General features: G+C 59.2%; 2 protein-coding genes across 3 annotated transcripts; one reads left to right on the plus strand and one right to left on the minus strand.

The window, feature by feature from the left end:
* Positions 1-806: 806 nt before the first annotated feature.
* On the minus strand, positions 807-4,024 carry LOC146420512 (serine/threonine-protein kinase pim-1-like). The gene is made up of 8 exons (XM_085048190.1): positions 3,868-4,024; positions 3,427-3,533; positions 3,278-3,328; positions 2,670-3,084; positions 2,254-2,430; positions 1,851-2,000; positions 1,504-1,604; positions 807-890 (listed from the first exon to the last, which is right to left on the minus strand). Exons 1-6 carry the CDS (start codon positions 4,022-4,024, stop codon positions 1,894-1,896), a joined length of 1,014 nt encoding a protein of 337 aa, XP_084904316.1. The 3' UTR covers positions 807-890; positions 1,504-1,604; positions 1,851-1,893.
* Positions 4,025-11,710: 7,686 nt separating this feature from the next.
* LOC146420513 (maestro heat-like repeat-containing protein family member 6) lies at positions 11,711-17,579 on the plus strand. Of its 2 annotated transcripts, XM_085048189.1 has the most exons (16): positions 11,711-12,001; positions 12,290-12,499; positions 12,809-12,873; positions 13,020-13,136; positions 13,320-13,468; positions 13,748-13,895; positions 14,140-14,327; positions 14,417-14,554; positions 14,806-14,920; positions 15,076-15,213; positions 15,422-15,598; positions 15,732-15,887; positions 16,044-16,145; positions 16,532-16,634; positions 16,915-16,971; positions 17,283-17,579. In XM_085048189.1, the coding sequence occupies exons 2-16, from the start codon at positions 12,379-12,381 to the stop codon at positions 17,480-17,482; spliced, it is 1,974 nt and encodes a 657-aa protein (XP_084904315.1). In that variant the 5' UTR covers positions 11,711-12,001; positions 12,290-12,378; the 3' UTR covers positions 17,483-17,579. The 2 variants fall into 2 exon arrangements, with proteins under 2 accessions (XP_084904315.1, XP_084904314.1); XM_085048188.1 differs by having other exon boundaries at positions 11,711-12,499.
* Positions 17,580-20,291: the final 2,712 nt, after the last annotated feature.

Below are 20,291 nucleotides of genomic sequence, written 5' to 3' on the forward strand. Positions count from 1 at the left end.
AAAGTCCCGCTTACAGCTTTTTGCTCTGGTTTGGAAGTGGAGAAGGGCAATTCTTCATTCACCAACTCCAGACTACACTGCCTTAGGAACACAGCCCACTCGCCAGGTTTGGCTCACTCACGGCACTTCTAGAGGAGGAAGAAAGTGCAATTGCACAATTCCAACCCAAAAGGAATGAAGAGTGGGACAGACAAAACATCCTGTGGACATACAGGCGTTCAGCTGGGACTGTGGAGTGTTGGGGTTCTTGCCAATTGGATGTGTATCCCTCACTGCAATCTCTGGGCCTGCAGGAGAGTCTCACTCACCTGCACAAGCAGAAAGCTCCGTCGGTGTGCTCAGAACAGGCTCGTCTGATGCAGAGCTGTCAGAGCAATGGGAGGGCAGAGCAGACCCAGCCATGCCCAGGGCTGAGCCCCAGCAGAGCCCTGGCAGAGCCCAGAGCAGCCTCAGCATCTGCAGAGCCCTGCTGGAAGGAGAGAAACCAGAAACTGCCCGTCAGCTGAAGGCTCCTGTCCCCCTTGTCCCAACTGCCTGCAGTGCCCAGGCCATGCTGGCTGAGCTCAGAGCTGTGCCCAAACCTCCCCATCATTGCTGCCTGTGGGAGGAGAGCAGGAGGGCAGGACATGTGCCCAGCCTCCAGCCAGCCATGGCAGAGCCACCTCCTCAGCAGCTGCCCAGAGCAGGATGCTCCTGTGCTCGCTGCCATCTCCCCAGAGCCCTCATCCCACCCCTGCTGAGATGATGGGGATCCACCTCATGGCATCTGCTGCTGGAAGAAAAGTTGCTCCCAAAGGATGTCCTCACCTCTCTCCAAGGGCACATCTGAGCCATTCTGCAGCTGGTCCCAGCACTGCTCCATCCAGACCAGACAACAGTGAGAGTTATTCCTTTAAAAACCAAACAGCAAAATAATGAGATTACAAACCAAAGGTGGAAACAAGAAAAAAGTTACAACATTATCACTGTCAGGAGCTCAAGGAAGGACTGACCCCTCCATGCCAGGGAAAAACCCACTCACGGCTGGGGGAAACCAAGGTTTCTCCCTTCCCCCTTCATTGCTCCCCCAAAATAATGGTAACCCAGGGCAAACAAGGGCAGTGGAGCAGCCCAAGCACTTCCTCCCCTGCCAAACAAACCTGCTGCTGCACAGCTTCTGGAGTCCCACCTCTGCTCCCCCCATGGGGGTTTGTTTTGGTCAGGGTGGCTGCTCGCAGCTCCAGCCCCAGCCCAGGGCACGCTACCGGCTGGGGGCTGCTGCTAGGGCCTGGGGCTGCTGCTCCCATTTGGGATCCAGTCCAGCTAAAAATCAGCTTGGCAGCCCACTGAAGAATGAGCTGCACCTGCCCCAGCAGAGCGGGCAGGGAGCCTTCGGTGCCCAGCCAGGCTATGCAATGCCCACGTGTGGGAGCATCCCCCTGGCTGTGGACTCATCTGCACATTGGCTCTGGAGCCTGGCTCTGAAGCAGGTGCCCAAATCCCAGCGCATCGTCTTCAGCTTACCAGGGGCCAGGTCGAGGGAGATCTTGTCATCCTCCACGTCGTCCTCCGTGTCTCCAGCAGCAGCCCCACCTGGTGCAGCTCCTCTGGGGGCTCCTTCTTCCCTGGGGGTGGGAGAGACCAGGCTGTCAGTGTTCTGCCCAGGGCCCCAGCTGAAGTGCGCCGAGCAGGACAAGCAAAAGCAGCTTGTGTGGTGGCCAGCAGTGCTGGCAAGAGCAGCTCAGCTCCAGCACATGAGAGAGCTGCGTGTTCCCATCCCATGGCCCCTGCTCCGTGACACGGGCATGACAAAAAAGGCTGCGTTCCTTGGATTTTTATTGCCAAGGGATTTGTGTGGAGCTGCCACTTACCAGGCCAACAAATCCAATGGGCTGTGAGGCTCTCTCCCTTCTTCTACGGCTGATGAATATCCTGCACCCAAGGATCACAGAACAGGTCTTCCAAGGATGGCCTGTCCATGGAGTGCACAGATAAACACCACCGGATGAGCCCTTGGCAGTCTGCGGAGAGGAAGCAGAAAGCGCCAGTCAGTTGGAGAAGGCTCCTGTCCGCTTTGCCCCACTATTCCTGAGCACGCCCAGGCTATGCTGGATATGCTCAGAGCTCAGCCTAAGCTTCCCCATGCATTCTCTGCCTGGGAGGAGAGTGGGACGTGTGCCACCTCCCCAGCAGCTGCCAGAGCAGGAGCTCATGAGCCCGCCGCTGTCTCGCTGCGCTGCTCTTCCCCCCCGTGCCGCAGAGATGAGGATGCACCTGGAGAGAGCCGTTCTGGCAGCGGGAGCTGGCCCCAGCTGATACTTCGGCCCCTGCTGAACGGGTGCTCCCCGCAGACCATCTGGTGCAACACGATGCCCAGAGACCAGATGGTAGCTGGCTCGCCGTAATACCAGCCGAAGTCCTTCCACTCCGGGGGGCTGTAGGCTGCTGTTCCTACAGAATACACACACAGTCCATCAGGGGAACGCTGCCTGCTCCCAGAGCCTCGCCCCAGCATCCCTGGGCATTCCGGGTGAGCCGCTGCCTTCTCACCAGCAGCACCTGGGACTCGGGCACAAACCTGGGCTTGCAAGAGGGCAGCCCTGGGAAGCCCTGGGAAGGCCCAAGCTTGGGCCCTGACATGCTGGGCCACGAGATGCTGGGAGTGGGAGCAAAGCCCTGGCTGGGCTCACCTGCAAAGCTGGTGTATGCTGCCTCCTGGAGATAGGTGCCACAGCCGAAGTCAATCAGCTTGGCCTGTCCCGTGCACAGGTCGATGATGATATTCTCTGGTTTGATGTCCCTGTGCAGGACCCCGCAGATGGTGCAGTGCCACACAGCCTCCAGGACCTGCTGGAACAGCTCCCGCGCCACCTCCTCGGACAGGAAGCCCCGTGCCCGAATGAAGCGGGAGAGGTCCTGAGAGTGCTCTGGGCGCTCCATCACCATCCAGATGCAGGTGGAGAGCTCAGCCCACTCCAACAACTGGATGATGCTAGGGCACCCCGTGGACACCTTGCTCAGCAGGACTATCTCCAGGGGTGCGCTGGTGCCGTCAGGCTGCGGGAGGAGCACCGTGCCATCAGCGGGGCTGATGCCGTGCCGAGGCTGCACAATGATGCCCTCAGCCAGCCCGGGATGCTCTACGTCCTCTGCTGAGCCCACGCTCCCGCTCCCTCTCCATCCCTCCCTCCTTCCCTCCCTGCAGGCGTCCTGGTGCCTGCAGCCTGCCGGGCCCCGGCTTATCCCCACGGACCCGGCACGCCCCGCTTTCTCCCGCTCGCTCCAATGGCTCACTCACCAGCTCGGCCCAATGCCGGATGCGGCTCCGGGACACACACTTCACGGCCACCTGCGAGCCAAGGGGAGCAGTGGCATGAGCTCGCCGCCCGCCCTGCCCAGCCCCACCCTCCTCCTCCTCCTCCGCCCGCCGCCAGCCCCGCCACTCACCGGGGCGCCGTCCGCCACGCGTGTCGCTGCATAGACGCTGCCGAACCCGCCTTTGCCCAGCAGCGAGCCCACCCGGTACCGCTCCAGCAGGGCCTCCTGCGTCGTTCCTGCGGGCGAGACACGGCTCTCAGCCTCCGGCCCGGGGCCACCCGCGGACCCCGACCGCCTCTGCACCGCCCCGGGCCGGGCATCCCCCTCGCAACGGGGCAGCGGCGGCTCGGGGCCGGCGGCCGCGCTGTTGAGCGGCGGAGCTCGGGCCGGGGAAGCTGCGGCCGAGGCGGCGGGAGCGGCCGCGCCGCGTGTGTCCTCCTCGGGCCCCGGGAGGAGCCGGGGCCGCCGCCGGGCTTGGAACCGGGGCCGCCGCCGGGCTTGGAGCCGAGGCCGCCGCCGGGCTTGGAGCCGGGGCCGCCGCCGGGCTTGGAGCCGGGGCCGCCGCCGGGCTTGGAGCCGGGGCCGCCGCCGGGGCTGGCGCCGGGCTTGGGGCCGAGAATGCCGGGGCCGAGAACGCCGGGGCCGCAGCCCGCACAGGCGGAGCCAAGGACAGACGATGCTGCCCCAGCCGTGGCCACTGAGGCCCGCCCAGCAGCGCCACAGCCATGCCGGCGACAGCCGGGCGGAGCCGAGAGCGCGGCGGGCCGCCCGGGGGCGGGATGGGGGCAGCCCCGGCCGGGGCAGGGGGCGGGCCGGGCGCATGGCCCCGCCCGGCAGGGGGAGAGGGAGCCCGCGAAAGGGAGGGGACACAGGGAAAGGGACACCGGGAGAGGAGGCGGGACAGGGGGAGAGGGAGAGGAGGAGCAGGAGAAAGGGACGGAGAGGGTCCTAGAAACTGTTCCTTAGCTGCAGCTGCGCCGCTGCCGCCGCTGCCGCCGCTGCCGCCGCTGCCGCCGCTGCCGCCGCTGCCGCCGCTGCCGCCGCTGCCGCCGCTGCAACTGAAGCTCCGGGGCAGTTAGTCCGAGTGGCCGTTTGTCCGAGTGGCCGTTTGTCCGTTCCCCGCTCGCCCCCGCGCGCCCCACGGCCGAGCCCCGCGCGCCCCCGGGGGCAGCCCCTGAGTCTGTCCAAACACGGGAACTTTGCCGTGTTCAGCCCACATCCAGAGGCTTGACTGCTGCACAGTGGCACAGCAATCCCCTTGGCTGCTCTGTGCATTGTCCCTGCTGAGGGTCAAACACTAGTGGAGCACATTCCCTGTCTCTAGAATTCATACCTGACCCAAGCACTGCACTTGTGTCTCCAGCATTGCTTTCCAAGCAGAACAGGGGAAGACAAACTGTGTGTAACTCGTGGTATTTTGGAGAGTCTAAAACATGCTAAGTCATAGATCTTCGAGGTGAGATCCATTTGCAGTTAATGGCATAGAGAAGTAGTGCAACATGGAAAAGGAGAGCACATAAATAAATAGAGGAAAACATCTTGAATTGTTTCTTTGCATTTTCATTTCACTTCTGGAAAGCTGTTTCAGTTTTCCAGGAATCTTCTCCACAGTCCTGCTTGCTCTTTTCAAGAACCTTTCCTGGAGGGAATGAATTGCAGGGATTATTGGGCTGCACTGGCCCTAGCCGGGTGCCTGGTGCCACCAAAGCCACTCTGTCACTCTCCTCACAGGTGCAGGACACAGAAGCCAGGAGGAAAGGCTCGTGGGCTGGGATAAGGGCAGGGAGAGGTCACTCACTGGTCACTGTCAGGGGCACAACAGACACAAGCTAGGGAAATTAATGGAATTCATTTCCAAGCAAATCACAGTAGGAGAAGGAGAACTAAAACAAACCCTAACAAAACAGTTTCCCCACCCCTTCCTCCTTCCCAGGCTCCCAGCCTCCACCTGCAGTCCCTCCTCTGCTCTCTCTGCAATTGGAAATTTGTCACAAGCCACAAACTTTGCTTTAGCCTCATCCCAGGATCTCTTCCTGCAGAGGAAGAACTTTCTCCAAGAGAGATTTGGAGTGTGACAGCCTTTGAGGCTCAGGGTGTTTCTCCTGCAGCTCCTTTTGGATCTCCTCTTCCCGTGCTGGGTTTCCTGAACCACAGAACTCTGTCAGCTGCAGCTTTGCAAACGTCAGGTCAAAGTCTGGATGTTCCTGAACAATTTGCTCGAGGTCCTTGGGGGCTGCATCCAATGCATTCTTCTGGTCTTCCCTCTTTGCATGGAGCCAGTGGATCTGCTGGCCCCTGGCCAGGGCCTGGCAGAGCAGGTGGAACCTGGGTCCTGCTGCAGGAGCTGGGGGAGCTCCAGGACTCGCTCTGGCCGCTGGGGCAGCCACAACACAAGCCGTTCCCAGCCAGGAGCCGAGGGCTCTGTGTGGCTCTGCAGGACCTTGTCCCTGAGGCTCGTCTGGATCAGCGCGGGCAGCTGGGCTGCACTTGGCTTCCTTTGTGTCCCTGCTTCCCCTGGGACAGCAGCTGCCCAGCGCCGAGGGGACAGCAATGGCACCGGAGCAGTTTGGGGTGAGGTTCAGTGTCTGTGCCTGGCAGAAATCCCAAATCCTTCCCGAAGGAGCAGAGAGTGCTGACAGAGCACAGGATGCTCTGCTGAGCATGGAATGGACCAGGGGTGATGTGAGACAAAGCCGGGATGGGAGTATGAAATAAAAGGAGGAAGACGAGCAGGAGGAAAAACCGGCAGGAGAGGAGGAGGAGAGACAGTGGAGGATGAAGAACGGGTGGGGAGGAGGGATGGAAGAGGGGAAGCTGGAGCAAGAGGAGGGATAAAAGGGGAGGAGCGGGAGGAAGAGGAGGGATAGACGAACCAAAAGTGAAGCAGGGGAAGGAATCACCACGTGTGTCTATCGTTCTCTGTGTCTGCAACCGTCGGCCCGGGAGCATCGCCCCCCCGGGACATCCCGCAGGTGAGCGGGCAGGGGGAGCTCGGCCCAAATATCTTGGGCAGTGCCTGGAGTTCTTTTTGGGAGGGGGGATTTTTGGACCTTGTAGGACTCCAGCACCGAGACCTAATTATCTTCGTTAGCTTCCCGGTGGAGTTTCTTTCTTTTTGGAGGGGGGAGGGGGAGGATGTTTGTATCTTGCAGGACTCCAAATATGAGTCGCAAATGCCCCTTGGAGGGATATTGGGGTGTCCCCTAGACGCAAATTTTTTGGGTGGTCCGGGTGTCGGCTGCCGTGAAAAATGGGATGGGATGGGATGGGATGGGATGGGGCCCGGGAAGGGTTGGATGTGGATTGGGCTGTGGGATGAAGTCTGGGGGAGGAGGATGGGTGGGATGGGGACAGGGATGAGGCAGCCGAAGGTTGGGGGTGATGAAGCCGGGGGGACCCCACTCCTTAGGGGCCTGTGGGGTATCCGGCAGCTGTGAGGGAGTTTTGGGGTACCCCTGATCCTGCAGGGGTGGCACTGGCAGTAGGGGGACACATGGCTCCGGCACCTCTGGACCCCACCTGCGCCCCTCCTCGCCCCCAGCGCCCCCAGGAGCGGAATTTGGGGAGGGGGGAGGTGGGGGGTGCCCAGGCCGGGCCCCCCTTGCTGTCCCGGCAACTGGGGGCCGAGTGCGGGGGGAGCCCCGCGGGCATTGCCCGGCCCTGCCCGGCACGGCTGATGCCGCCCGCCCGCGCTGCGCACTGCTCCGGACTGGTGCTGCCAGTGCCGCGCGGGGCGGGGCCGCTTTGGGGACCCCCCAGGGCAGAGCGCTTTGGGCACTCCCACAGCAGCTTTGAGAAGGGGGATCCCCAGAACCCCAAAGATAGAAGACTGGAAAGGAGGAACTCCTGGGAGGCTTTTTCTGAACTCATTCTTATTTTAGGAGGATTTTATGGACACCAAACACCCGGTGACTTCTAGAGATAGACTTGGGCAGGAGGAACCCCCAGCCCAAAGCACTCACACATTTTTTTTTTTACCCACATGAGGATTTCCAATTCCCAAAACTTGGCTGGATGGAGAAGGAGGTGGTGAGGAAGAGGAAGATGCCCCAGGTCCCCCAGGCAGGTGAGGAGGAAGTCACTGCCCCTTTCCTGCTCTCTTCTTCTCCACCTCCCAGCCCAGCATCACCCCTGGCTGGAGGACAACCGTGCTGTCAATGCTGTCCTGCTGGGGATGGATTGTGGGGATCTCTTTCCCTTTCCCTCTGGCACAGAGGCAAATCCCAAATCCTCTCCTTGTCCTTCCTCATCCAGGCACTGAGCTGAGGGTGGAGACCAGGGAGGAGAAATCCTTGCAGCTGAACCTCGTGGAAGATGCCATTTTGAGCAGCTCCATGAGACAGGAATTCAACAGACAAGAAAAGCCCCAGAGATGCTGCACAAGAAGGGGCTGCAAACCCAGCCCAGGGCACTGTGAGGAGCAAAGACCCACCCTGTGCCAGGAAAGCAACCAGTGCTTCAGACAGAGTTCGGACCTGTCTGAACCTGTTTGTCCATGAATAGGTTCATGATGGAGAGAAGCCCCACAAGTGCTTGGAATGTGGGAAGAGCTTCAGCAAGAGTTCCCACCTGATCTGTCAAAAGAGGATCCACACCGGAGAGGCTCTACGAGTGTCCCGAGTGTGGGAAGAGGTTTCAGACCAGCTCCCATCTCCTCATGCATCAGCAGATTCACACAGAGGCCCTTCCGCTGCCCTGAGTGCAAGAAGGGCTTCAGGCACAACTCCCACCTCATCACCCACCGGCGCATCCACACCGGGGAGAGACCCCGTGAGTGTGGGGAATGTGGGATGAGCTTCAGCCAGAGCTCCTCCCTGATCTACCACCAGAGGATCCACACTGGGGAGAGGCCCTGTGAATGTCCCAAGTGTGGTAGGAGCTTCACCAGGAGCTCTCACTTGACCCAACACCGGCGGAGTCACCGGTAAGGGAAGCCCTACGAGTGCCTTCAGTGCAGGAAGAGCTTCATGCACTGCTTCAGCTTCATCCACCAACTGGATGACACACATTGGGAAGAGCCCTTGTGACCCTCACTCCCAGTGACCCATGCTGGGAAGACACCTGGCTGGTGGATTTCACATCCTCCTGATTCCCTGTGGCCACCTGGACAAACACAGGGGCAGGAACATCCATCGGGACTCAGATCGACATCGGGAATTCATTGGGAAGAGCTGATTTAATAATGTTACATCCCCTAAAAAATGTCACGTGCTGTGTCCAATTGTTTCTTCCGGTGGCATCAAGCAACGCTGGATGATCCTGGATGTATTTTCCAACCTAAATAATTTCCTTCTTCATCCTGTCAAAACCACCAAAATTGGGGTAAAATGAAAGAAATGAAACAAAAAGATCTAAAGCTGCACCATTTTCCTGGGATTTGTGGGTGACTTTGGGGTTCAGGGGGATATTCAGGAGGATTTGGGTGTTCTGGGGCTGCCCAGGCTGGGGGATAGGATCATGATCTCGTAGTTGTACTAGCATAAGATGTCCGCCTGAGCCCATCTGTTCTCCAGGAATTCCACTTGTCTGTCCCAGTCCCTGGCCTGGGTCTCCCCCTTTAGGGTGTGCCCCCCAACGTGCCCAAATTGCTGCTGAATTGCCCAAGCTGCTCCCAGCTGTGCATGTTCCTGTCCACCAACCTCTCCTGGTCAGTGTCATGGGGGCTGGGAGGGGGTTTAGGGGATTCGGAGGATATTGGGAGAGACTTTTGTGGCTCTTGGGGCCTCTTGTGGTACTGTGAGGGGGATTGGCAGAGTTCTTGAGGAAGTTTTGGGGTCCTGGGCAGGCTGTGTTTTGGAGCGAATTTGGGTGGGTCTTGAGGATGATGGAAAGGGTTTTGGTAGCTCTTAGGGCCATTTATATTGCAGGGAGTGGTTTGGGGGGATCCTAGGAGGAGCTGTGGGGTGGTTTGAGAGGTCTGGGAGTGGCTAGGGGGCTGGAAGGGGGTTTGAGGCAGTTGTGATCCCCCAGACCCCCAAAGCTGCCACCACACACTGCCCCACAAGATGCTGCCAAAGTTCAGGGGCTCCATGTTAGGGTTCATCCTCCTGGTGCTATGGGGGAAGGTGAGGGGGAATCCCCAGGGGTCATGTGTGTCCCTGAGAGCATGTGTGACCCCCCATCCCAGTGTCACCCCCTTTTCCCTCCCCACAGGGCTCCTGACCCAGCTCCTGCTTCCCTGAGAGGGAATTAGGGGAGGGGGCAGAGGGGGTGTGCAGCCCCCACCACGGGATGACCCTGAGCCAGTGCCCTTTGTTTAGCACCAACCTGGGCTTGGGGCTGCAGGAGGAACAGAGCTGATCTGTCTGCTCTGCCTGCTGGGGCCACCTGAGCCTGTGGAGAACTCCTCTTTTCTTTAAGCATTTTCTTTGGGTTTTAGGATGTAAATATAGAATGTGTTCTAATACAATAACTCCCAGGATCTTTCTTTCAGTGCCCAGTGTCTGCAGAGCAGAGGGGAAGAGGGGGAAAAAGGGTGCTTGTGCTCAGCAGGTTGCCCGGGTGTGCAGTGTGGAACGGAAAGTGGCCAGAAGCCCCTTGGCCTTTGGTGGTTCTGCTGAAGCCTTAACACTTGCGCCAGAGCAGGTGGGCAGAGGCTGGAGCTGTGGGGATCCCTGCGAGACTGTGCCTGGAGATGGCCACAAGCCCTCTGCCAGCCAGGAAGCGCCAGCTGTGTCCTGCCCGTGTGCTGCTGGCTGGATTGCCGAGGGCTCCGAGGTGCCTCTTGCTGCGGCTCCTCTGGAGCTCCAGCAGGGCTGTGCCGCTGCCAGGCAGGATGGCCGGGCTGGGGCAGACCCTGAGGGGACAGGGCGGTGGGAGGCTGGGAAGGGATGAGGTGCTGTGGAGACCCTGATGGGACAAGGCAGTGGGAAGGCAGGAGGGGGATGTGTGAGGGGTAGGTGGCAGGAGGCTACAAGGGGACAGGAGGCCCACGCAGGGCTGGGGTGCTGGGAAGCCCTGAGGTATTTGGTGTCAAGAGGCCCTAAGCAGCCTCCAGGCAGCTTCTTTGCTCCTGACAGCCCAGCCAGCTGCTCTGGCATTTCCCCAATGTACCTGCCATGCCTGTGGCAGAAGGCCTTGAGGCTGAGCCTCAGTGGGAGGGAGGGAAGGTGGGGACACTGCTGAAGTGCCCAGGCTGGGCTGGCTGGGGACAAGGAGGGCAAGGGGGCCCTGCTGGGGCATGGCCTCTGGGTGCTGCCAGCAAGGGGCAGTGGGCAGAGGCAGGGCTGGCAGCCAGCCTGGGCCTCTGTGGCTGTCCAGGCCACAGTGCTGCAGCCAAGGCCCCCCTGACACAGAGCTCTGGTACTGCAGAGCCAGTGTCTGATGAGGAGATGGTCTGCTTCACAGGCACAGGCTTTGCTGCTAGAGGATCCTGCTTTGCTCTTGCTGGAGGCCATTCCCTACCAGCAGTGCATGGCTCTGCACTTTTCCTGCATCTAGTCTTGTGGACCTGTGGCAACAAGTCTGTCCCGTGTCCATCTGACAGCAGAAAAGGGCAGGACATGTCTGCTTCCAGCGCTTCCCTGGGCTGCTCCTTCAGGGTGCTGGCACCATCATCAGAGACACACAACAGCTTCTCCTCCCACCGTTATCCCTACCCCCTGCACTTCCCCAGGTGACTCCCTTGACATTCCCTGGGGAACCTCCCTGTGTGTGGCTGTCCATTGCCGTGCTCAGCAGGCACCCAGTTGTGTTTGGACAGTAGCTGCCACAGCTAGACACGCAGCAAGTGGAGCACTGAATACCAGAGGTTGGACCAAATATTTTTTTTCCTGAGTGCAAGAAAGACAGTCAGGAAAGTCCAAGGAAACTTCACAATGTCTCTGTGGAATCTCTCTGTCCTGTGAACCTCAGCAGCTGATGGTGTTCTTGTGCTACTGCTAATCCCTTCCATGAAAAAGAATCATTCCAGGAAGACACAACATCATCTGACAGATACCAAGCATTGTGACCAGCTGCTGCAGGTGCTCCTGCCAACAGCCACCTGCATGAAGGAGCACAGACACCAATGCATGTTGGCTTTGGCTGCCCTCTGGCAGAGATGCCCCCCGGGAGCACAGGTCTCTGGGGCAGCAGACAGGCACCAGTGCTGCCAGGGCTCGGGGGGTGGCAGGTCTGCTGCAGCAGGGACTCCGCCACACCTGCTGACTGCAGTGCTCCCCAGGCCCCAGGGGTCAGAGCAGCATTGGTGCCCTGGCCCACACGTTCCTTGTGTGTGTCACACCCCTGTGTTTAGGATGGCCAGCAGCTGGGACTTGTCCCAAGGAGGCTGTGACAGCTTCTGTGCAAGGCCCTGTGTCCTTCCCACTGTGGGGACTCCTTCTGCTGCCCTGAGCCTGCAGAGCAGGGGAGCATTTGCTTCTTGTCTGAGCCGTTCCTAAGGTTCCTGTTGGGCTGCCTTAGATGCTTGGGGCAACGGATTCCTTCCAACCTGGGCCACATTGGGCGGGCTGGGGGCAGCCCCAGGGCAGGGGGCAGCGTGTGCAAGGGCCCTTTGTGACACAGTGCAGCATGGTCACCGTGGGATGGAACCGGGACAGGGTGTCCAAGGGCCCTTTGTGACACGTCGTGACATAGGTGCTGGCAATGACACAGCCACGCCACTGTGCTCGGAGCACGCGACGGGACAGGACGGGACAGAGCAGTGTCGTGAGGAGCCCCCACACAGCACACTTGTTCCTTTCTGACCCAGAGCTTTTCTGAGGCGTTTCTCCTGCAGGTGACCTCGTGGACAGACCACAGGACTTGGTGACCAGTGGCCTTCCCGAGGCTTCTCTTCTGCAGGTGCCCTCGAGGGCAGACTGCGGGACTTGGTGCCCGGAGCTCTTCCGAGGCATCTCCTATCCCCGCAGCCAGTGCCCTCAAGGCCAGACCGTGGAACTTGCTGACCACAATCCCTGACAAGGAGTCTCCTGTCCTTTTGGCAGGAGACCTTGAGACCAGAGTGCAGGACTTGCTGTCCTGTAGCCTTCCCAAGACTTTTCCCTTGCAGGTGCCTTCAAGGCTCGACTGCAAGACTTGCTGACCCCGAGCTTTCTTGAGGCATCCCTCCTGCAAGTAGCCCTAAACCCAGTCAGTGACATGGAGCAGAGACCCCCAAGTGTGCCCAAGCTGGCCTGGGTGAAGGAGGAGGAAGAAGGCCCTGGCGCTGCCCCAGCACAACAGCCTGGAGAGGTGGAACAGTTGTCGCGGATGCAGGAGGGTGAGTTGATGCAGAGTTGGGCCATAGGGCTGGTACCTGCAGCCAGCCTGCCTGCCAGCCTGGCCCCATCCTATCCCATCCCATCCCATCCCATCCCATCCCATCCCATCCCATCCCATCCCATCCCATCCACTGGGGACATGCCCATGGGCAAGACGGAAGAGAGGCCAGTGCTGCCACCCCCCCTACAGCTGTGCTCCATCCCCTGGGCATCCCGGGGCTGTCCCTGCCTGGGCAGTGCAGGGCTGGCCTGTGCTCTCCGGCCTCTCCTGCAGCCCCTCAGCTCTGGCTGTGCTCGCTCTTTGCCAGATGCAGGCACGGACCAGACACGAGAGCAGGATGCTGCCCGTGGCCTCTTCCGCAGAACAGCGCAGGTAGCTGCAGCCATCCCCACCTGGGCTGGGCCTGCTGTCCCTGCTCAGCCGAGCACTGCACTTGGAGCACTCTGTGGAACATCCCTCTCTTCCTGCCCTTCATTCTCCTGCCCATGACTTGCAAATTCATCAAGTGCATTTGGCAGGAAGAGACCAGCGACATGGGCACTGAGTCCATGGCAAACTCTGATGTCAACAGTGCCGACCCCGGTGCTGCCATGCTGGATTTGCTTGTGCAGAAGGGTGTCTCCATTCCAGAGCAAGTAAGCAGCCTGTGGCCAGGGCTGGAGCCCCCCAGGAATTTCTTGGCCTCCCAAGCCACGTCCGCTGGTCCCTTGAAGCCTTTGAGGCCATCCCAGTGTGGTGGCAAGGGAAGCACTTCTCTGGGGAAGCTGGGGACATTACTCCCTCTGGCAGCTTTCCAACTCTCCCCGGGCCTTCTCCAGGTGCCAGCCATGGTGAGGTACATCCACCAGTGGCTCGTGTCCAATGAGTCTGGTGAGCACAATCCGGAAATGGCCCTTGTGGAACTGACCAAGGCACACCCCACTGATGTGGTGATAACTCTCCTGCGCGTGGCCCCGTCGTGCGACAGGTACAGAGCCCACCTGCCCAGAGAGCTCAGGGCCCCCCAGTCCATTACCCTATGGAGCCTGTCCCAGGTGTCTGACAAACGGAGAGTTCCAGGTGGAACTCTGGCTCCATTTCCCAGCCCTGGCATGTCAGCCCCCAAGCCTGCTGCCATGCTCCCTCCCTGCCCCTCAGGGGCCTGTCCCCACAGGGGTGGGCTGCCTGGGTGCTGCCAGTGAGTGGCAGTGGGCAGAGGCAGGGCTGGTGGCCAAGACTCACTTGACACAGAGCTTTGATCCCACAGAGCTGCTATGACCATGTGGAGAATAATCATGTCCTTGAGCAGGACTGCAGAGCCAGTGCTGCTGACACTTGTCGATGTGCTGGGGAGCTGGCCAGAGCACAGCACGTGCACCTCTGATGAGGACAACACACCTGTCTTTGCCCTGGCTGTGAGTTCCTGGAACTGGCCTTTGCTCGCCCCCAGGCCGCCTCTCCAGCAGCTCTCCATCCTCCTCCCCTCACTGCATCTCCCTGCCTCAGGCACTGGGCTAAAACCTGGGCTAAGGGCAGTTCAGGGGCACCAGGCCCGGTGCTCCCCCTGCGTCTCCCCTGGCCTCTCCCTCCCACGCTTGGGCCCTGCCCCATGGACACCTCGGCACTGAGCGCTGTCTCAGGGTGGTTTGTCCTTTGCAGGCAACTGTGGTGATCTGGAAGATTCTCCAGGTGCCCTGCTGCCCACATAGAGTGACTGTGTATTTCCCCTGCCTCTTTGTGCACCTGCTCTTCCAAGTGCTCTTCAGCACATCAGATATGCCAGAGGAGGTCGATACCTTCTGGAAGGAATGCCAGCAGCAACACGGCCTTGCCACCAACCCCAACAGGTGCTCCATGCCAGTCCTCCTGTCCCTCCCATGTCCCTAGGGCAGGAACCAGTGCTGCCAGTGTGACCTGGGCTTTGCTCTGCACACAGGTTTGCAGTGCAGACCTTGAAGGCCCTGCTCTGCCTTCTCCAGTGTGAGCATGTGGTGGTGGCAATGGAAACTAAGTGTGGCTGGGACACACTGCTCTGTGCTGACACCCAGCACTATGCCGTGGGTGTGCTGGCCAGGTGAAAACTGCTTCTCCCCATTGCCCCTGGCATTCCTGCCCTGTGCCCAGTGTGCCCCTCACAGCCCCCATGGCCATGGGCCAGAGGGCCTTGTCAGTGAGCGGCGGCCAAGCAGACTGCAAAAGGCCCAGGAGCAGCCGCCTCCCATGTCTGCTCGCAGGGTGGTGGGGAAAGACCAGACCTGTGTGAGTCAGGCCTGGCAGAGGTTTGCCCTCCCACCTCAGGGTCTTGGTTCCTTTTCCCACCTCCAGCGAGATGTGCAGTGCATCCACACCCTTGTGTTCTGGTATTGCACTGCACCTCCTCAGGCTGCTCAGCAGGGAGGAGTCACCCTGGGATCTTCCCGCCCTGGTGTTCCTTGTGGAGGTGAGCCTGAAGGCCAGCGCTGCCTCATTCAGCTGCCTCCCAGCTTTCTGTCCTCTTGGCTGCCTGGGACTGAGCCATGCCCTGTGCTGCTGCCTGGGCCCAGCCCTGTATGGCTCCTGCCAGCCAGCACCCCGTCATTGCCTTGTGTCTTTCAGATCCTGGAGTGCCTGGACTTGGGTGAATGCAGTGACAGCATCCTGGAGATCATGGCAAAGAACCTGCAGAGTGATTGCAGGGAGAGGCGTTGCCAGGTTCTCAGGGCCCTCCTCCAGCTCACTGACGATCCCTCAATGGTGAGAAGGGGACAGTGGCGCAAGCCATGCTGGCAGCGTGGGGCTGGAGAACACAGCCACTTGGGCTTGGCTGGGCTTCGGGAGCTGAGGCAGCTGCTCCCAGCTCTCCTGCCTCCTGCTTCAGCTGCCCAAGTGCTTTGGGACAGGCCTTTGGCCTCTGGGCCCTGCGGCAGCAGGCTGGGGTTTCACAGACTTGTGTTCTGCACAGGCCAGAAGAATGTGGAGCCTGACTGAAAACCTCATGAAGCTCCTGTGGGACACAGATGGAGACATGGTTGCAATGACACTCACTGTACTCAGCCTTACAGTCTTGGACAAGGACAGGCTGATACCCAGCCCCCTTGCCCTGCAGCTGGCTGAGGCACTCCTGCCACTCTTTGACAATGTAAGGCTCTGTGCCTCCAGCCACGGGCACTGGGTGCTGCCCAGACACTTTGCTCCCTGTGGATTTTCAGGCCTGTGCCCAGGTGTGCTTGGAGCTGCCAACGTTGAAGTCTTTTTTTCTTCCTTTCATACAGGAACATAGCCATGTGCAGCTTCTTTCCATGATCCTCTTTCAAGAAATCATGAATTTTTTAGCGGAAGAGGGGAAAAAGCCTTTCAAGTTAGCTGTGCGTCAGAGCCTGCTCCCACTCTTCTTCCACTGCCATGATGAGAACCAGGAAGTGGCAGAGGTAAGGACTGAGGGGCTGCTGGTGTCTCCCTTCAAGGGGGCTCAGCTGCCTCCTGCCCTGGTGTCTCGCGGGCTGCAGCCTCCTGGCCTGGGCACACAGACACTGGTCCTGTGCCCTACGCTGTGATGCCATCTCTGTGTCTCTGCTGCTCTCCAGGTCTCTTGGTCAACACTGCTTTGTGCGACCGAGTTCCTGAAGAGGAATGATATGAAGAAGCTGGTGAAGAAGAAGGAGCTGTGGCAGTTCAGTGAGTGCCTGGTAAGAAGAGCCTGGAAGCCCCAAAGGATGGCCTGGAAGCCTCAGCCTGGAGAAGGCCCCTGACCACAGTGCTCAGTGCGTGGGGCTGGGAGCTGTGCCCCTGCCCACTGCTGCACCCAGAGGCCATGTGGGCTCCTCTCCAGGCTGCTCTGGCCCTGAGCCAGGTGCCGATGGAGCTCCAGCCCAGCTGGGCTGTGCAGTGGGGTGGCCCAGAGGCTCCCCGGGCAGCACCCGGCCCTCTGCCCCCTCCAAAGCCCGGTGCCAGCGGCTGCTGGCCGCACCTCTGGGCTGTGCGAGCAGGGGAGGCCAGGGCTGGCTGCAGGGAGAGCCCGGCCAAGGGACAGAGCTCACACCAAACATTCCCTCCTGGCGCCCTCTCTCTCCAGCTGGCAGAGGACTTGAGCCGAAGGGTCAAGCACCTGCACCAGGCCGTGCCGTACCTGGACAGCCCACAGGAGCCCCTGCGAGAGGCAGCCATCAGGTTCATCGGTAAGCCACGAGCCCGGGCTCCCTCCCCGCCCCGCCGCAGCTCGGCCCCAGCCCCGCCTGCTGCCCCGCCAGCGCCATCCGGCCCGGGGCTGTGCAGCCCCGCCTGCCCTCGGGGCTGCTGCCGCCCTCCTCTCGCAGCCCTGCCCTTCCTCGGGCGGCAGGATGCGGCAAGGGCCCGGGCTGAGCCCTGCCGGCGCAGGAGGCCGTGCGGCCACAGGGCTGGCGGCGCCGCTGTGGCGGAGCTGTGCCGCTGGGGCTGTGACAGGCTCTGTGTTCCCAGGGATGGCCGGGCGGCGCTTGAGGGGGCAGTCAGGACAGTTCCGGTTCGTCTGCCTAGGTGAGTGAGGGCAGCGAGGCGTCAGCAGGGCTTTTCAGGGGGAGCTGCAATCCCTGGGCAGGGAGCTGCAATCCCTGCCCCGGCTGCGGAGGGCCCTGCTCCCTGTGTGGACGAGGGGCGTCCTGGGCAGAGCACAGGGAGATTTCAGGGGCACGCGGGGGATTCGTGGCCAGCACCTTCTGGCTGATCTCCTTGGTCCCTGCTCTGTCCTGGCCATGGCAAGAGTTGGCTGGGATTGCCCGGGCAGGAGGGTCTCCTTGGGTCCCTGCAGATTCAGGCTCTGACCGTGGCTCTCTTCCTCTCTGTTTCAGCCCTTGAACACATGACAAATGACATCAGCCCTGCCGTCTCAAACCTGGCTCTGCAGACACTCTACATAATGAGAGCACTAGAGGGATCTCCCTTCTCCATGTTCCGGAAGCTGCGCGATCGACTCCACACGGCATGGCAGACACGGCCTCGTCTGTGGGGCCTTGGCTGCCTGTGCTGCTGGAGCTTTGTGGAGAGCTGATCTGTCTGCTCCATCTGCTGGGGTCACCTGAGCCTGCGGGGAACTATTCTTTTCTTTAAGCATTTTCTTTGGGTTTTAGTATGTAAATATAGAATGTGTTCTAATACACAGACTCCCAGGATCTTTCTTTCAGTACCCAGTGTCGGCAGGGCATAGAGGAAGAGGGGAAAAAGGGTGCTTGTGCTCAGCAGGTTGCCTGGGTGTGCAGTGTGGAAGGGAAAGTGGCCAGAAGCCCCTTGGCCTTTGGTGGTTCTGCTGAAGCCTTAACGCTTGCGCCAGAGCAGGTGGGCAGAGGCTGGAGCTGTGGGGATCCCTGCGAGACTGTGCCTGGAGATGGCCACAAGCCCTCTGCCAGCCAGGAAGCACCAGCTGTGTCCTGCCCGTGTGCTGCCGGCTGGATTGCCGAGGGCTCCGAGGTGCCTCTTGCTGCGGCTCCTCTGGAGCTCCAGCGGGGCTGTGCCGCTGCCAGGCAGGATGGCCGGGCTGGGGCAGACCCTGAGGGGACAGGGCGGTGGGAGGCTGGGAAGGGATGAGGTGCTGTGGAGACCCTGATGGGACAAGGCAGTGGGAAGGCAGGAGGGGGATGTGTGAGGGGTTGGGGACAGGAGGCCCCTGAGGGGATGGGGTGCTGGGAAGCCCTGAGGAACTGGGGGTCAGAGGCCCTAAGCAGCCCCCAGGCAGCTGCTTTGTTCCTGCCACCCAGCTGCTCCGGTGCTTCCCCAAGGCATCTCCCTCAGCAGATGGCTGGAGGGACCCCCAAATCAGGCATGTATCCCTGGTCCTGGCCTTTCAGAGCTGTGGGCCCAGGAGTTGTGGGGCTGGGCGTGTGCCCTCCCTGTCCTCCAGACTGGGCCCCAGCCCCTCAGCCTTAGGCCGTGCGCTCCACTGCCTGGCTATTGAACCTTTGTCCTGTTGGTGGGGGGAGGCTGAGCTTTGTGGCTTTAGGCAAGAATGAGCAAGAAGAGCAGCAGCTTTGAGCCCGAGAGGGGCCATGAGCAAAGCCCTCTGGGCCAAGGGCATTCCTGGGGCATGGATACTAGAGAGTGCAGTGGGCACCTTCAGGGTGCCATGGCTGGCTTTGTGCTGGGCGACCTCCCTGAAAGCAGGGCTGGGGCTTGTGCAGCTCATTGGAGTCTGTTTGGAGTGCTGTTATGGAGGGAGATTTCAAAGTGCACCTCATGAATTTTATCTTTAATCAAATGAGTATTTTTTTATTTTTCAGTTCAATGAAAAGGTGATAGAAGCATTCCCCAAATGATCTTGATGCTGAATGTCTCCTTAGGAGGTCTGGGCATGTAGAAGAATGAATCTCTTGTGGGCTGACCCTGTTTGGACAACCTGCTCCTCATCCCCAACCTCACCATGTCTGACATTGCCCACCCAGGACTGACATCCCAAAATATATTTTAAAAATAATGTAATTTATGCTTTTTTATTAGTATTCAATTCATATTTCAATGTATTAATTGTATATATTTCTTACTGAAAGGAATGAGAAGGAAGTGTCTTTATAAACAAACTGGGCCTGCTGATAGATAAAGCCAGATACTGAGAGAGAGAAGAAACAATGGGAAGGAATTCCATAGGAATTCCTCTGGTTGACTTACCCAAGACTTTAACAAGACTGTCTTAAATCCCTGAATTTAACTAAAAGAACAGAGACACAAGAAAAACAAGGCAGCTGGGGGAATGTATCTTAGAATAGGATGTGTATTAGGCAATTAGGGAAGTCTGTACCTCTCGAGTACCTCAGTCAGTGGGGAAAGAGAGGGAACTGTGATCAGGAAATCAGGATAAAAAGAGGCTGTGTCCTCTAGCAATTTGAGAGACCCCATGGGAAATGCCCATGACCTCTCCCTTTATTAATGAATAAAGTTACAGGACTCCTCTGTCTCCTTTTTGGACATAAACCTCTGGTGTTTGTGGATTAATTTTCCTGACACTTCCAAGACCTGACTACCCTTTCCTGGCCAACCTGAACCTCCTCTGGCACAGCTTGAGGCCCTTTCCTCTTGTCCTGTCACTTCATGTCTGGGAGCAGAGCCCAACCCCACCTGGCTACAACCTCCTGTCAGGGAGTACAGCAGGATTCTTCCTTTTCTAGACCCTCTCCTCCTCTTTGCTTTCCAAAACCAAACAGGAATCACTGAAGGATGACAAAGAAATGCCAAATCAGGATTTGGGATTGCATGTTCATCCATTTCTTCTCTCTGCAGGGACAACCAAGTGTCTCCCTCCTCCCTTGCCCAATATCCAATAGCAGAGGGTCCATGGGCCAACATTCCTCTCTTTGGGAACACCAGGAGGGAAATTTGATGGCTTATGCAGCCCTGAGAGAAGGCAGGCATTCTCATCTCCTTCTTTACCATACCAAAGGAGACTCAGGCAGTGTGAAAAGGATTTGTTGTAGGTGGAGATGCCCTGCAGGGCTCCAGCCCCGAGCAGAGACTCCAGGGACATCAGGTGTGTCACACCTGCAGGCTGGCACTTCAAAGCAGTGTAAGGACTCAGGAAATTTGAGTAAAAATAGATTACCTAGAACCACACTTGACCTGTCTTCTATCACTCACTGCACTTTGGTGTAGATTTATGGGAATCTTGTGAAAACAGGAGTAAATCTGATTTTACTACTTCTGTGCTGTAATGCAGTCTTGAAAAGGAGGGACGCTTTTATGCACACACATGTACACACATGTCTAAAGCATATGAATTCTCTGGTACTTCCACATTTATTCTGAAGCTTTGTATCCAATTGCTCATTTATTCCAGATGTTGCTCCTTTTAATTACATGTTTGCAAAATAAAGCAA

This window comes from Lichenostomus cassidix, unplaced genomic scaffold (genome assembly GCF_008360975.1).
Source record: "Lichenostomus cassidix isolate B80296 unplaced genomic scaffold, HeHo_3.0 HiC_scaffold_836, whole genome shotgun sequence".
NCBI lineage: Eukaryota > Metazoa > Chordata > Aves > Passeriformes > Meliphagidae > Lichenostomus > Lichenostomus cassidix.

What these genes read in the sequence shown, in the direction of transcription:
- LOC146420512 (XM_085048190.1), bottom strand. Translation starts at nt 4,024, where the DNA reads ATGGCTGTGGCGCTGCTGGGCGGGCCTCAGTGGCCACGGCTGGGGCAG. An exon ending in GGCGGCGGCCCCGGCTCCAA is followed by an intron (nt 3,534 to 3,867) that starts GCCCGGCGGCGG and finishes TCTCGCCCGCAG; the next exon opens with GAACGACGCAGGAGGCCCTG. An exon ending in GCCAGAACGGCTCTCTCCAG is followed by an intron (nt 2,001 to 2,253) that starts GTGCATCCTCAT and finishes TCCTCTCCGCAG; the next exon opens with ACTGCCAAGGGCTCATCCGG.
- LOC146420513 (XM_085048188.1), top strand. Translation starts at nt 12,379, where the DNA reads ATGGAGCAGAGACCCCCAAGTGTGCCCAAGCTGGCCTGGGTGAAGGAG. An exon ending in TCCTGCCACTCTTTGACAAT is followed by an intron (nt 15,599 to 15,731) that starts GTAAGGCTCTGT and finishes CCTTTCATACAG; the next exon opens with GAACATAGCCATGTGCAGCT. An exon ending in GGCAGTTCAGTGAGTGCCTG is followed by an intron (nt 16,146 to 16,531) that starts GTAAGAAGAGCC and finishes CTCTCTCTCCAG; the next exon opens with CTGGCAGAGGACTTGAGCCG.